This window comes from Ambystoma mexicanum, chromosome 2q, assembly GCF_040938575.1.
Source record: "Ambystoma mexicanum isolate Mex_15411 chromosome 2q, UKY_AmexF1_1, whole genome shotgun sequence".
In the NCBI taxonomy this organism is placed as follows: domain Eukaryota; kingdom Metazoa; phylum Chordata; class Amphibia; order Caudata; family Ambystomatidae; genus Ambystoma; species Ambystoma mexicanum.
Window position 1 is genome coordinate 423,530,147 of NC_090924.1, and position 15,456 is coordinate 423,545,602.

General features: G+C 39.0%; 1 protein-coding gene across 1 annotated transcript in view; it reads right to left on the reverse strand.

The window, feature by feature from the left end:
* Window positions 1-1,070: 1,070 nt before the first annotated feature.
* Window positions 1,071-15,456, reverse strand: part of LOC138568750 (uncharacterized) — an 810,508-nt gene continuing 796,122 nt past the window's right edge. The window contains exons 13-14 of the mRNA XM_069646535.1: window positions 7,761-7,853; window positions 1,071-1,145 (exon numbers count right to left, since the gene is read on the reverse strand). Coding sequence (XP_069502636.1) covers window positions 1,071-1,145; window positions 7,761-7,853 — 168 coding nt within the window. The remainder of the gene's footprint in view (window positions 1,146-7,760; window positions 7,854-15,456) is intronic.

The window sequence follows — 15,456 nt, forward strand, 5'->3', positions numbered from 1 at the left end:
ATATACATCAAACAACAAAATACTAATTATAATATATACAAAACCAGCATCAGGCAATACTATTCTGCATGCAAAGAGTAACCATCCAAGGCATATACTAAATAACATACCTTATGGAGAATTTTTACAAACAAAAGGAACTGTAGCAACAATGATGATTACCAACTAAAGGCAGAAGAACTCAACAAATAAGTTACAAAAAGAAGCTACAAAATAAAAAAAATAATCGAACAAGCCTAAAAAAAATTACAATATCAAGACCATCTCTGCTAAGTAAAAAACAAAATCCTAACTCAAAGAAACATAGTAAGAATTGTAAGAAGACAAAGTTGGCAGAACTACATTGTAACATAAATATTAAACAAACATTGAAATATTCTTATATCATGCAAAGATTTAAAAAAATGAATTTAGATCAAACCAAGCATAACATATCAGAGAGAAAATAGTACTACATAAACAATATGTCCAAGCTTTCTAAAAACTGACCAGGAAATTAGGGTAAAAAAGGGAATCTGGTTACAAAACAAATGAAAAAGTGTTAAAAAAAAAAGGGGGGAAATGCTATGTTTGTCAATTTATGGACGATACATTGACCAAAATCACTTTGCCGAATGGCAAAAATACAGTTTAGAAGATTTCATGAAGTGCAACACAGAATGTGGGGGGTGCATGATGGAATGCATATGCCAACAAAAATATATAAACAGTATAAGAAAATTAAAAACAAGAATACAGGAACACATTCAAGCAATCAAAACAAAAATAAAAATACTCACTGGCAAGAAAAACATTCACAGGCATCAGTAAAGGATATCAGATGTGCAGGAATAAACCAAGTTAAACTTCATATTGTGGGAGAAAATGGGCAAACACTACTGCGCCAACAAGAAGCTAAACAGATTTAAAAAATTGACAGCTCCAAGGTCTAAACCAGGACAATTAACTTTATGTATTCTTGTAATTTATAATATAATAATGCATGCAAACGTTTGATTTTTGTATAATACATTGCCTATTAAATGTGAGTCCACAACTATAACCCAGTATTTAAGAACAAAGAAAGGTAATTAGGATACATCTAACACTTTGACATCATTAGATACAATGGTGTCAACAAATAAATAGGTATTAATATTCTCAAACTGAAGAACAAAAATTAAATAACAAAAAAATCTTTTTTCAAATAAAGGCTTTCGACAAAGGGTGTTGAGAAAAGGGCAGCGTGTTGGAAGCGGCTGACAGAGAGAGACATGTTGATCGATGCAAGTGTGGCTTGACATGCACGTCCATAGCGTACTGAGGTGCTTTCCTCTAAGCAGCCAGTAGCCCTGTCAGAAACTACCTGCTGTTGCTGTCCACGTCTTGGTGCATCTGCTGTGCCTATTGCTAGAGACCGAGGACTGGTGGAGGTATACACGGTGAGTGGAGCAGGCGGTCGGCAAGAGAGGGGCAACAGGTAGTTGGTGGCTCCTGTGCCCCGTTCTGAGTTTGCTGGACAGCAGCCAACGCCTGGCATGGGACGCGAGATGCTGGAGGCTCCTGGAAATGGTTACATTTGGTCGGTGTGGCTGATTGGAGAGGAGAGACTAGCCGGCGAGCTAGTTATGAGCAGTGTGATACACATCCTAACACACAGCTTTTGGCTTATCACATTAGATAGCTCTCAGTGTGTTTACATGCACTAAATGCATTTAAGAAAAAAAGTGTATTAAAGTTCTAGAGTGTGTGTGCAGTGACTGTGAGCCCCCTATTAAGGCCCCTATGAGCTACTTGCACCCTACAAAGACGCCCTACCTTATAGTATTGCATTAGTGGGGACAAACGGTGCTTATTTTAAGTAGCACCCCTGCGGTGCCCACACATAGGCATATTAATTTTTCCTAGCACTGGGAAAATCTCCATCTACTGCACTATGCTGGTCCTGAGGGTAATTTAACTGGTTGTTTGAAACAGCCTATAACCTTGATTGGTATATGCTGATTTGAAGGAAAAAGCCTTCTAAATATACATTGTAATAATACTCACAGACTAATGCCTAGAAGGGAAGGCCCTAGACTCAAGAAAAAAGCATCCAAGCCTTTGTCCCCTCGCATTTATTCCCTACGTAGACTGGCGAATTGTAGTTGGCCCATAGTAAAAAGTGATCTGATTCTCTCCAAACCCTGCCGACAACAGGTGTTAAGGGTTCCCACTGACGCCGTGGGTGACATAAACATTGGAGACCCAAGGCAATGCTCTGAGGGTGAGACCCATTTACTTGAAGTACAGAGGGCGAGCACAGAACGTGTCAATGCCAGTAAAGATCGTAAGGTGTACACGATCTGTAGACAGAATACCATGGGAACAAGAGAAGACCTCCAATCTCTTCCCAATCTTTTCCTCAGCAAAACCTGTAGGTCCGCCTGTAGCGGCCAGCTCGCCTAACTTGATGGCCAATATCGACAATAATAATTATTTGTTGAATATGTGCCTGAATCTTAGATGTGCATCACTGAAGGAAATGCCTGTAACAATGAACTCGCTACATCACCAGCCCCTACAAACTTTTCTGCAACGCCTGACCTTGAAGATAAAGTTAATAGGCACGTGCCTGATGCAGTTCACTCAAGCCTTGATAGTTCAGCAACAACTTCCCAGGACGATGACAGCATTGATGATGACTAATTTTAGGCCAAGCTTGAATACCATAGAAGTTACAATGGCTAGCCAACCAAGAGCAAGCAATTAAGCAGATACTCGCACGGTAGTGGACGTGATACTATTTAATAGTGTGGCTGAAAGGGCCCTGGGAAAATAATGGACGTGGCTATTGGAGGAGACATGGGTGAGGATTCACCGATTGAGCTTAGTATGCTCAATACTCCAAACTCAAATGTTGATTATTGTACACCTTAGCCGGAAACGAATGAAAGCAAGAAAATGCACGATAGAAAACACGATAGCAGGATGTTCCAAATGACTGATAGAAAACCATGAAAAATCATACATGAGGACATCCTTCTTTTGCCTTGTGCACACATTTAGCTGTTAACCTGCCTCAGCTGCAACTCCTTGACATGCATGTTGCACCATGCTATTGCCTTGCCCTTCTCCCACCGGAGTCACAGTTCCACTTCTACCACTATGGAGTATACATTGTCAAAGAGTGTGCCATGTGGGGGACCCACGAAAAGACTAAGGTTGGTGTCAAGCTAAAGAATGGTATTACATATTTACAGGGAATACAGTGAGTTAGGTAAGGCAAATGAAAGCGGTAAGTCAAAGTGGCAAGGGTAGCAATAAGGAAACTAAAATTCAGCTTGTTTCAGGGGGAGCTCTCTGAGGATTACTGGGCCTTTGTGATAGTTTCTCTGGGAAGCCAAAAAAAAAAAAAGAGTACAGCGGGTACTGCAAATTTTCATTGGTTGGCCTCAGTCTGCTCCTGCTTGAGTGTTCAAATGATGACTCTGGACTGTCTTTGGGTTGTGGATTTCACAGGGTTCACAAAACCTTGTCTTTTGAGTGCAATGAATCATGGGCAATTCAAACCAGGCTTGGAAAAAGCCAGAAGAACCGCTCTAGGAGGTTAAGTTGTGAGCTGTATGTATTTGGCTAAAAGACTGTTGTCACATGTCTCAGTCAAGCTCAGGGAGTTCCCTATTTGTTGGGTAGCTCCCTAGTCTGGAGAACCTGATCCAAGAGAATTCTCTCTTGGATGCCTTGTGTGGTCCACTACCTGACCACCAGTGAGAATGCACCATCGCGCACCTCCTTCCACCTGATTTAGATTTTGTTATGGAGTGACTCGGTCCTTTGAAACCTCCCTATTCCCTCTCTCTCTATAAGGAGTACATGTGCTTCTACCACATCCTTAGGTATAGTCATGATAACTCCTCCTCTAACTCTACTATTCCAGACACTGGTGTCTAGGAACTTCCACTCCATCTCTGTCTCAGGGATTGTTGTTTCTCCGATTGCTTTTCACCAACCTCTTCCACTCCCAAAAAGCTCCTCTTCTTCTGGTTGTAAATTTCTCTTCCACCAGCACCTGCAAAACACTCTCACTCTCTCTAAAGCACTGTCTTCTTCACTCACCAACAACTCCTCTCGCCCTGATGGCAACTCTCTCTTCCTCTCTTCCTCCAACCCTCTCCCATTCTCATGGTCCACCACCTCCACTCCCCAACAATTATCCACACTCTATGAAAACTATTTAAGATGATATAATAAGATGACACTCCTGCCTTCAGCCCCATCCTCCTGCTGTCCTCCCGCTGTCCTCCCAGTAGTCCTCTCTATCACCATTCTCTGCCAAACTCCATTTGTCTTGTCATTGCTGCTGGTATTTTGGGTTCCTTTACTTTCATGGCATGTGAATCCGAAGGAGGTAAAGGTTTTGGAAGCATGGGAAGCAGCTTGTTAGGTTCAACTCTTCTTCATCACAGGGAACCTGCCAAATTGTAAACCCCATAAGGCTGGAAGAATGAGGGTTGATTTTTGGTTGCAGGCTCTACGCAAATTAGTTTCTCTTTGTCTAAGCACAACTTTGCAACTGTGACACTTCGACCGGCAAGAGGCTGTTTGTCAGACGGTGAAATGGCTCCTTAAGATCTAGGCCACAACAGGTACTCTGAGCCACAACAGGTAATCAGCTTCAATGGAAATTTAAGAACTTTGTAAGATGCCTGATATTTTACGTAATGCTGCTTTCCCACAAATACCATACAAAAAAGTTCCATTCATCCCAATATGAAAATGATTGCCTAGTTGACCTCCCCAATACCATTTTCACTGACAGTCATGTATGCACATTGTATTCACTCTTTGTTATGAAGAGTACCTCAACAATCTGAAACCGCATTTTCTTAACTTGATGTCCAAATTCTTTAAAATATCTGGGTAGCAGTGACATTAGATTACCTAATCTAATATTAGACCCATGTTCCACCTACCGGATGTTGCTTTGCGACATAACGTATAAGACAGGGGCATCTCATAGTATAAATGACATTGCTTTATCACTCTTGGCAAAATGCCTAAAACATATTCTCCCAGTTTTCAGATAATACAGCACTTCACTCATAACAACATTGTTCCACTTAATCATTTTAAACATTGAAAAGTTTGTCTGCAATGGCCAGACAACTTTTTACTAAAAAATCTCATCAATTCCTACATGGCTTGTAAGAAAACATATACATATGTTTCTTTTCAAAAGACACTTTAGTCTTAGGATCACACCTGAAAACTGCAAGTCTCCTGATGAGTGTGCAAAATAATTTTGCAATCAGCCAGTCTACTAAGATCATGAATATCCTCTTTCAGTAAATGTGTTCTTCATACTCTCCAACACTTGACTCAAGATGGGCCCATCACTTACAATTCTTGTGACCATTAACAATTGACCATAATGTGATTTACTCAGTGGATGAAAAATATTACCCACAAGCATCACACACTACCTTTGAATAGGGTGTGTGTCTCCCTCGCCAGACACCCTCCTTCACTAGTTTGTTCTCCAACTCTTCTTCAGGTCTGCTCTTCTTCTACCTCTCTACTCCTCCCTTTATCACCTCCCCTTCGACTCCTCCTTTCACCACCTTTTCCTCTGAGCATACTCTCCCTTCACCTCCTCTGCTTCTCCTTTCAGAACTTGCATCTGATAATATTCTTCCTTACACCTCTCTGCTCTTCACTTTTTATTATTATTATGGTATTTCTGAGCGCGGACCTAGCTGCGAGAACATTCTCTGATCTTACTCTATACTCCACCTCTTCTCTCCTTGCTCTTTTAACCAGTCTCTTCCCTGCCCAATCTACTCTGCTCCCACCAAATTCTCCTCTCTCCAGCCTTATCCAAACACACACCAGCATCTTCCCGGAACACCTACAACTCTGCACCTTTTGGCTTCTCTTATATATGGTCCTGTCCTATTTCTGTGTGTGATTTTCTCTTTCTGTATGAAACTGGTTGCTTTCAAATATCCATTTCAAATCAGGCGTTGTAGGTAGAGGAACACGCTTTTACCACATTCCTCGAACAGAGTTCATTTAATGCTGATCAGCCATCTTGAATTCTGTTCACATTCTGCACATGTATGGATGCGTTAGAGCTCTGTGCACGTCAGCCTTAATGCTCGGATGCCTGAGCAAATTACTTCCTAATTTCTGGTTTGGTAAACCGGTTACCTCTGTAGGCCAATTAAATGGTTTTTGGCAGTGAACATAACACACTCTTCCATACTTCCAAACTCTTCCATATGGAATGCTTTCCCTACATCTATACAAGAAGAGCCTTCCTACCTGATCTTCGGTAAAAAACTCAAAACTGACCTGTTAAATAATATGCCTAATTACCACCTCTGTAACGGTTCCATGTGTTAATGTCCCCGCAAAAATATTGCAATACAAAAATATCGCCATATTTTTGCGGCGATATTGAGGCATGGACACTGCGGGGAACAACCCTACTTTTAAATGTGCTGGGGACACCCCTGCAACCCCTGCTCCCACAAATTATCCCCCCAAATATATCACCTATGGCGTTCCAGACGACCATATATACGGCGATATTTTTGGTGGGAATAATATGTAGGGATACCAACTGTAACTGAGTGCCGGATATTAACTGTTACCCTACCATGCTTCTGTAACTATTGTAACCTAGAGCTGTAATACTTCCGGGTCTGGATGCTATCAACAAATGAAATAAATAAATACAGGATCTGCCTCCATACCAGTTAATGTTTTAGTTAAAGGTGCGGATATCTTGCTAGGCCCCATGTGACAAACTCCTGCCCTCTGACCCAGATGTAAGGGGTGGTGAACAGGGTGCCCTCCCCATATCACCCCTGGCCTTACATCACGGAATAGGTGGCAGCACCCACCCCCATAATCACCTCACCAGACACCCCAAAGGGTGGGCAGGGTATATCGTCACGGGGGTTGGAGGGTTAAGGGGGTAGGAGGGAAGAAAAATAGAGAAGATCCTGGCATGGCTAGCCAAGTCATAAGGGATAATGATGTCTGTGGGAAGGGTATGGGAGAGAGGCTGCAAGCTAGCGATCTGAAAGATTTTATATTTTTCAGAAGAGTTCAGCATCAGACATCCTAACAACATGCAGTGTTGAATGGGAGAGAATTGGTAATTGCCAGTTGATAATACAAGAAGAAGAGCACCCAGCTCTGCCTAAATTCAAAGCACATTATCATCATTCAGATCTGACTGCACTAGAAAGACACCACCTCAGAGATCTGTCTGGCCTCCCAGTATCAGGAAAGTGCTGCCTTCCTTCTTTTCTGGTGACAACATCCAAAGGAAGTAGCCCATTTGGCAAAACTATTGCTAGTAAATGTTTAAATTGATGGGGTGTTTTAGAATATTGATGGACTATAATGAAATTATTTGTTGAGAGTAAAAGTGTTTGGTGATCAAATGAATTCACGTGGAATGGTATGAAGTATTTTAATGATTTGTAGCAGTTATCTGTAATATGAATAAACAGAGATCTTTTGTAAAATCTTTCAAAACAAATTGTGAATATATCGATGTAAGATTCTATGCAGAAAGAAGGCATGTATAAAGGGATGTATAGATACATAACTTTTCCCCAGATACATTTCTTGGAAACATTGTAATACAAGGATGGCGCCAACCAATGCTGCCTGAAGTTGAAGGTCAAAACCACCACTCGGGGTGCATCATGAGAGCATACCCTGCCCTGCCAGCATTGGGGCAGCACTGCATTCTTTCCATGGTTATCAGAAGTCCTCCTTACCACCGGGCGCCAAACGCCTTCTTCATCTTCTCCCACAGCATCCTTAATCAAAAAATCTTCTATGTTCAAACGGGACGATTGATTTTCTGTGCTCTGGAAAGAGAACAATAGTTTAAAAAAATACTTTAAACTTTTGATTGTGCAAAAGTGTTTTACATTTCCAAATTTAATTTAGTATAACTATGTATTTTTCAATGTATATTTCACATCTAGTTGTAGTTGCAAGTTCTCATTACCCAATGAAGCATGTTCTGTAGCTAATATATACAAAATAAATATTGAATTATGTTGATGATTGTTTTTGAAATAATAAATAATTGTGCTTGCGCAACAATAACTGCACCCATGCTTACAGACATAAATACAAACAGGGCTCACTGCACTAGGGAGAAGCACGACTGCAGTACCATCTAGACTACTGCAGCTGCAGCTTATCAGTATTGTCTGCACTATGACAGCCACTTCATCAGTATAGCAGTAGGATACTATTATGTCTTGGGGACAGATTATTAAACATTTGCATGGGTGCTAAACATTGAGCAAATGCTTAGATGATATGGAATGGAGCAAACAGGTTTTGTCACAATCTGTATTACTTAAAAACATTTATAATGGGAAGAAATTAATCAGACTCTTTTGATAATAAAGGCAGAGTAGACATGCCTTGTGCAGAATTGCTGTTTGACATGTTAATGGATTGTGGCTGCTTGCCTCGTATTTCAGCTTCTTCTGTATTGCTGCTTAGATTATTCGATGAACTGGTGTAATTTGACATGATGTTTGCGCCTTTCCTTATTGTAACATATTGTTCGTTTGTTTTTTTATTCTTTTACTATACATTAATTATTTTTATTTCACATTGTTATTCCAACACGTGTTTCTCCACTCCTGTAGGTTCATCTGGGATTTACTTTTTCAAAATAATTACTTCAATTCACATATAGAAAAAAGAGAGAAAAGTAAGATGGAGAGCAACAACCAAAAACACAGTGTTTATATAAAAAACAAAAATGCGTATTGTTTCTCATTTATTTCCCTTTTTTAAAAACAAAATGGCCCCCTCTTTGGTCAAATTAGCTCTTACTTTCGAATGTTATTTTTAGATATTAAGGTACCTTTTATTATGTATTTTCCTATTAAAATACATAATAAAAGGTACCTTATATTTGTCCAATATGTTCTTGCATGAATACACATATGAATCTAATGTTTGGTTGCTAGTATGTTTACATATTACTTCATATGTTACATTTATTGATTTAATTGTTTTCGAACATTACCATTTACTGATGTTATGGATATTATATTTATTCAACCCTAGTGAATTGTTTTGCTTACCTTACACATTTTCTAAGAGTATCTCTCTGTGTGAGCTACCACATCCTTGGTGTGGCCTGCAACATAAAGCTTGTCTGTCACTTTGGCTGCACATGCTTCTTTTTGTACATTTGCCTCAATCTAATAGGGGATTTAATTGTACAACACGTCGTACGTATACACAATGACATCACAGGAGCGCTGTTCTCGGTTTTTTGGGTTATTTTGCTAAATGCCACTACAACCATGTCACGTTCTATTTAACGGATTGTATCTTTATGATTTGAATGCTCTCATTTCGGTTTTTTTAATTATTTCCTGATCTGTTATGATTAATTTGATAATTAATTTTTGGTTGTTTTGTTACTGTACTGTTGGACTATACTCTGAACTCCATTCTACTTAATATATTTGATATGTTTTATTCTCTTTGTTTCCAATCCACTACTACTCATGCTTCATTTTGAGTATATTAATACTGATTCATTTGTTGACACCATTGTATCAACATATTTTTTGCACTTCAAAATGTTAGTTCTATCCTAATTAAAGTTCTTTGCTCTTACATTTTGGGTTTTAGTTGTGCACTAATGTGAAAAAAGTGCATGAAATCGGAAATGTAGAATAGAAAAATGGAACATTTACAAGCATTTTGTAATTTTTTAGATGCTGGAACCTGCTGTCCATTATGTTATCCATTTAGCTTCATGCTGGCATATCAGTTTCTCACAATGCACTCCCCTAAAATGAACTTTAGCTTATTTTATGCCAGCACATTTGATGTACTGCATTGATGCCTGGAAAAGCTTTTCTTGCCAGTTTACAGACATTCTGTATTTTTCATTCTTGTTTTTGATCGCTCAAATATGTTCCTGTATTCTTGTTTTTAATTTTCTTGTTGTTTGTTTTTGCTGTCATACACATTTTATCATGTACAAAACAAATTGGTGTTGAACTTTATGTAGTCTTCCAAACTGTATTTTATGCCATTTGGCAATGTTATTTTGGTCAATTTATCTTCCATACATTGACAAATATTGCATTTTCCACATGTGTAAAAACCTTGACATTTGTTTTGTAACCAGTTTTCCTTTTTTGTACTAGTTTCCTTGGTCTGTTTTTAGAAACCTTGGACGTATTTGCTTCTTTAATACTATTAGCTCTCTGATATGTTATCTTTGGTTTATTCCGAATATATGTTTTGAAATCGTTGTCTGATGTCAGAATATTGTAATGTTTCTACAATATTTTAGTTACAATGTTGTTCTGAGAGCTTTGTCTTGTTAGAAATCTTAATATGGTTCTTTCTGAGGCGTGTTTGATTATCTGTACATTGTAGCTTTAGCCTCTTTCTTAGAATTTCTTTTTCAGTTCATCTGCTTTCCGTTGGTAATCATCACTTTCGCTACAGTTTCTTCTTTTTTTTGTTAAATAAATCCATATAAGATATGGTATTTATGGCATGCCTCGGATTGTTATTCTTTGCATGCAAAATATGTATTTCTGATTATGGTTTTGTATATATTGTAGTTTGTATTTTTTTGTTTGACATTTATTATTCTAAATTTAAGAAAGATATTTTTTCCTATAAATGTTACATTGTAGTTGTTAAAGTTAAGATACCCTACTTATTCATCCAATTCCGTTTTCATACCATTCCAAATTATCAGGATGTCATCACTATAACTTCCCCAATAGACTTTATTATTATTCTGGGTAAATGCTAGATGTGTCTAAGCATGTTCTTTTTCAATGTTTCCCATGAGCAACATGTCATCCAAGGTACATACTTGGCACCATGGCTTGTTTTTATTTATACAGCTCTCCATTGAAACAGAAAACATTGTTAAGTGTGAAATACATCTTTAGTATCATCTCATTTTGTTTACATAACAATAACTATCTTGTTTTGAGGAAATAGCTGACACAATCAATTCCTTTCTCATGTTTTATGCAGGTATAAAACGAGGACACAGCTAAGGTTACATATGCATAATTATCATTCCACTCTACATTTTCTAATTGTTTAAGGACATCTTTTGTGGCTCTTTTAAAAGATTTTGAGATAGGGTTGAGGAATGTGCTTTTGTATTTGTATGCTAGATCAAAAATAGAGACTATTCCATTCATTATCAGTCTGCAAAGTGAAAAAATTGCATAATCCTTGTGGATTTTAGGGCTAAAGTAAACTGTTGCTAAGATTTGATATCCTATTTGCAAAAATGCTGTTTCATCATCATCGAATATACCTGCTCGATTCCATTCTCCAATTTGAGTTGCAGATGTTTGTTGGATTTTTACAACAGTATCTCTATGGATTTTGGTATAGCAGTTTTCCTCCATCCGATAGTTGCCTATTGGCTTCTAGAATGTAGTCGTGTCTTGATCAAAAGTGTATCTCTTTTGTTGGCAGGTTTTACTCTTAGGCTTTTCTTAAGGGACTGTAGGGCTTGGTTCTCCCCCTTGGCCAGATTTAAATATATTCTTTTTGTGTCTTTTATTTTCTGCTCCTTTTAGGTCTGTCATTACTAATTTGTTGAATATATCAAAAGCATTATCTTGTAGTAGACACAGGATGACTTTTGATTGTGTTTTTACTTGAGATCTTATGAGTGCATCTGTTATAATGTTCATTTCATTTGCAAAAGATTCAATACTATAGATATCTTCTGTTTCTTCTACATTCATCGGTGTCACTGTATCATTTGGTCAAAGACGTTTACCTCTGTCTGAAGTTCTTTTCAATTATAGTTTAAAAGATTTCTGTACCTTTAGATTTTGACAAAGTTTGTAAAGAGCAACCTTTGTTTTGTGACAAATTGCATGATTCGGTCACTTCTCCCTCAGTGGATCATTTCTCTTTGAGTCTCAGGAGGTGAGCCCACTATGCAACACCCTCTATAGTGGTAGAGGCAAGCAGGACCTCTCAGGAGAGACTCCCGCGCTGGGGACAAGGAATCCCATTCCTGTGAGGAACTCCCTAAACAAAGTACCACTACTCCTTCTTCAATAACCTCCTATGAGGGAAGACATGAGGAACAATTCAAAATGTGTTATTGTCCACCAAACACATTATTGGTGTCTATGAAAGAAAACTTAAAGGAAACTGGGATGAAGAAGATCACTGGAAACCTACCGAGCATGAATCTAAAAGGAAAGCAGGACTTTGACAAGGTACCAGGGAAGCCCCATGAGAATGTCATAAAACTGGGAGGCAAGGCCCGAGAATGAGAGAAAGCCTGGGAGTTTCAAATCAGTTGACCAAGACCTGCTGAAGGAGTCCTGGATGTGCAGCGTCTGATGCAAGGAAGAGCACAAGGTGAAGCAGCCAAAGCAAGACGATGGGAAAGGGAAGAGATCTTGAATGCTGAGCTAAAGGGAAGGTATACCGAACAGCGTCCTTCATCTGAGCAAAGGAAAAGTGGTAGCGTAACTGCAGGTGAGTCGTGATGGACCTGGGGGTGCCTGAACGATGCTGATATCACATTGGCAGAAGTATTGCAGAGTGAAGTGAACAGAGGAACAATCTGTGATGTTCCTGCAGAGGTGCAACGCCATTCTGACACAGGAAGGAGAAGGTCCCAGTCTAATAAGTACCCCATTGGCGTTATCCCTGCTGAAAATAGGTATCAGGGAAAATGGGTGACCCAGGAGGGGGACTGAAGCCAATGAGCATTGTTACTGGAACGCTCATACCCATCCCATTCAAGATAAAGCAATGTGAATACCTGAAGAAAGAGAGATTTGTTACTGGGAGCTCATACCCGCCTCAGTCAAGATAAAGGGACTCATTACGAGTTTGGAGGTAGCCATGCCATTTTTACTGGCATGGTTACCCCCAAACTTGGGTTCGGGTCCCGAAAAATGGGAATTACCAGGCCATTCCTACCTTTGCGGGCCCGGTAATTCCCATTTGCGGGACCCGGACCCGGTACATCCCCATTCCCATTGGAGCCCCCACAGGGCTCAGTGGGAATGGGGGATGGTAACAATGGTCCCGTTAATTACGGAACCGTTGCTAGCATCCTGTTCTGCTAGGGGTGCTGCTCTGCACATCTGGTCTGACCAGGCATACAGAGCGGCCCTGCGAGCAGAACTCATAATTGCGGCGAGGTAACAACGGCGCTGGTCGCACTACCGGCACCGTTGTTGCCTTACTGCAACACTCATCATGAGGCCCAAAGTATAGAAAATACCTAAAGAGGGTGATCATCATTATTGGAACATTTATAGTTGTACCAGTCAAGATAAAGTTTTGAGAATACCTCAAGAGAGTGAAAATCATTACTGGAACGCTCATAAAGTATTAAAAATACCCAAAGAGAGTGGGAATTGTTACTGGAATGCTCATACTCGTCCCAGTCAAGATAAAGAGTGAGCAATAAACTACTGGAAGAACTTGTGTGAGAATAAAGATAAATGTGCTGACATATCCTGGTAAAAGAAAGTGATAATAAACAATAGAATGAAAGGAGAAGACAAGAAAAAGAAAAAGAAGAGAAAACAAGTGAAGGAAACCATTGAGACCTGGAAAAATCCAGTCTCTGAGCTGTGTGACTTGATGATAGTAGTTGCTAAAAACTACGCACGAATACTATATTGAACTGAACTTGGGGAAATCCTACCCATTAGGAGAAGGGAGTCATTCTCCTCTACTTTAATTGTTCTAATAGTGGTAGGGTCAGGATAGGTTATCTTTGGACAGTGGACTGAATCTGATTTGGGACTCTCACTGATGACTGACGAGCACCGTAGTTAGTATTTTCGGTAGGGAACATCCATAATTTAGGGAAAGTTAGACGTTTCGACCTTTCATTTAAAAAAACACTATAATAAAATGGAAAAACAGAGTCTGTGTTCTTCTTCTAACCACCACAGTTACCATAAAGTTTCTGTAACAGTATTGAAACATTTAAAAATGAAATTGACATTCCAAAAGATGCATGCATAAGCTCTCTAATAAAAACACAATCAACATTCTACACATCTAGCACAAGATCATTCTATCGATATATCTAATAAATTAGTAATGACAGACGTAAAAGGAGCATAAAAAAAGCCACAGAAAAGAGAACACATTTCAATCTGACCAAGTAGGAGCACTAAGCACTACATTCTCTTAAGGAATTTGCCAACAAAGGAGGCAAAATTGTGATAATGACAAGACAAGACTACATACAAAAAGCCAATAGAGAACTATTGGATGAAAACTGCTAATTGTTTTGCAAGTAAAAGATCCAATCTTAGCAACAATTTACTTTATGCCTAAAATCTACAAGGATAATGACAATTGTCCACCTTGCAAACCAATAGTAAATGGAATAGGCTCTATAACAGAACCAGCATTTAAATACACAGGCCAATGTATCAACCCTCTTGCTCAAAATCTTTCATCATACATAAGAGACACAAAAGATGTGATAAAACAACTAGAAAATGTAGAGCGCAATGTCAATTATGCATTTGTAACCTTGGATGTATCCTCATTGCATACTTGCATAAAACATGAGATGCATACTTGCATAAAACATGAGAAAGGAATTGGCCACGCTAACTATTTCCTCAAAACAAGAACAATATCCTTACATCAACAAATAAAATGAGATGATACTGAAAGATTTAGCGTGCACACTTAACAACAATGTCTTCTATTTCAATGGAGAGCTATATAACAAAGAAACAGCTATTGGTGCCAAGTATGCCCAATTGTATGAAAATGTGTTCATGGGCAACTATGATATGATATGATAGGTTATTTATAACACGCTTAATAGCCAGAGGTTTCTAAGTGTGGACCAGGGGATCAAACCTGTGTTGCTCTGTGTCGTTTTGCTTCCAAGGTGAGCACATTGCCCCTGTGCCATCCTCCCGAGACAATGAAATAGAACATGCTTGGATTTGCATTTACCCAGAATAACAATATAGTCTATTGGTGGCATTATATTGGTGACATCCTGATTATGTTGAATGGAATGTAAGCGAAAATGGATGAATATGTAGGATATCTGTACGTCACTGATCTGGCATTTGACACAGTATATCACAATATTGTTCTGTGAACAGTAAGTGGTTTGGGGGTGGGGGATAGTTCCCTAAAGTGGCTTGTCTCGTTTCTATCTGACAGATCACAGGTAGTGGTCTGTCCTCCTTTTGAATCCAGTGCTAAATCAATCTCTTGCAGAGTTCCACAGGATTGTTCCTTAAATCTGCTACTTTTTAATATATATATTAGACCAATGGCTCACTTGATAAGGTCGGCTGGAGTTCATTTTTATATCTATGCTGATGATACTCAGCTAATTATTCAGCTTGGTGACGTTGAGACGCAAGTTGGAAGAAGGTTGATATCGTGCCTGGACTAGGTCAACTTTTGGATGAG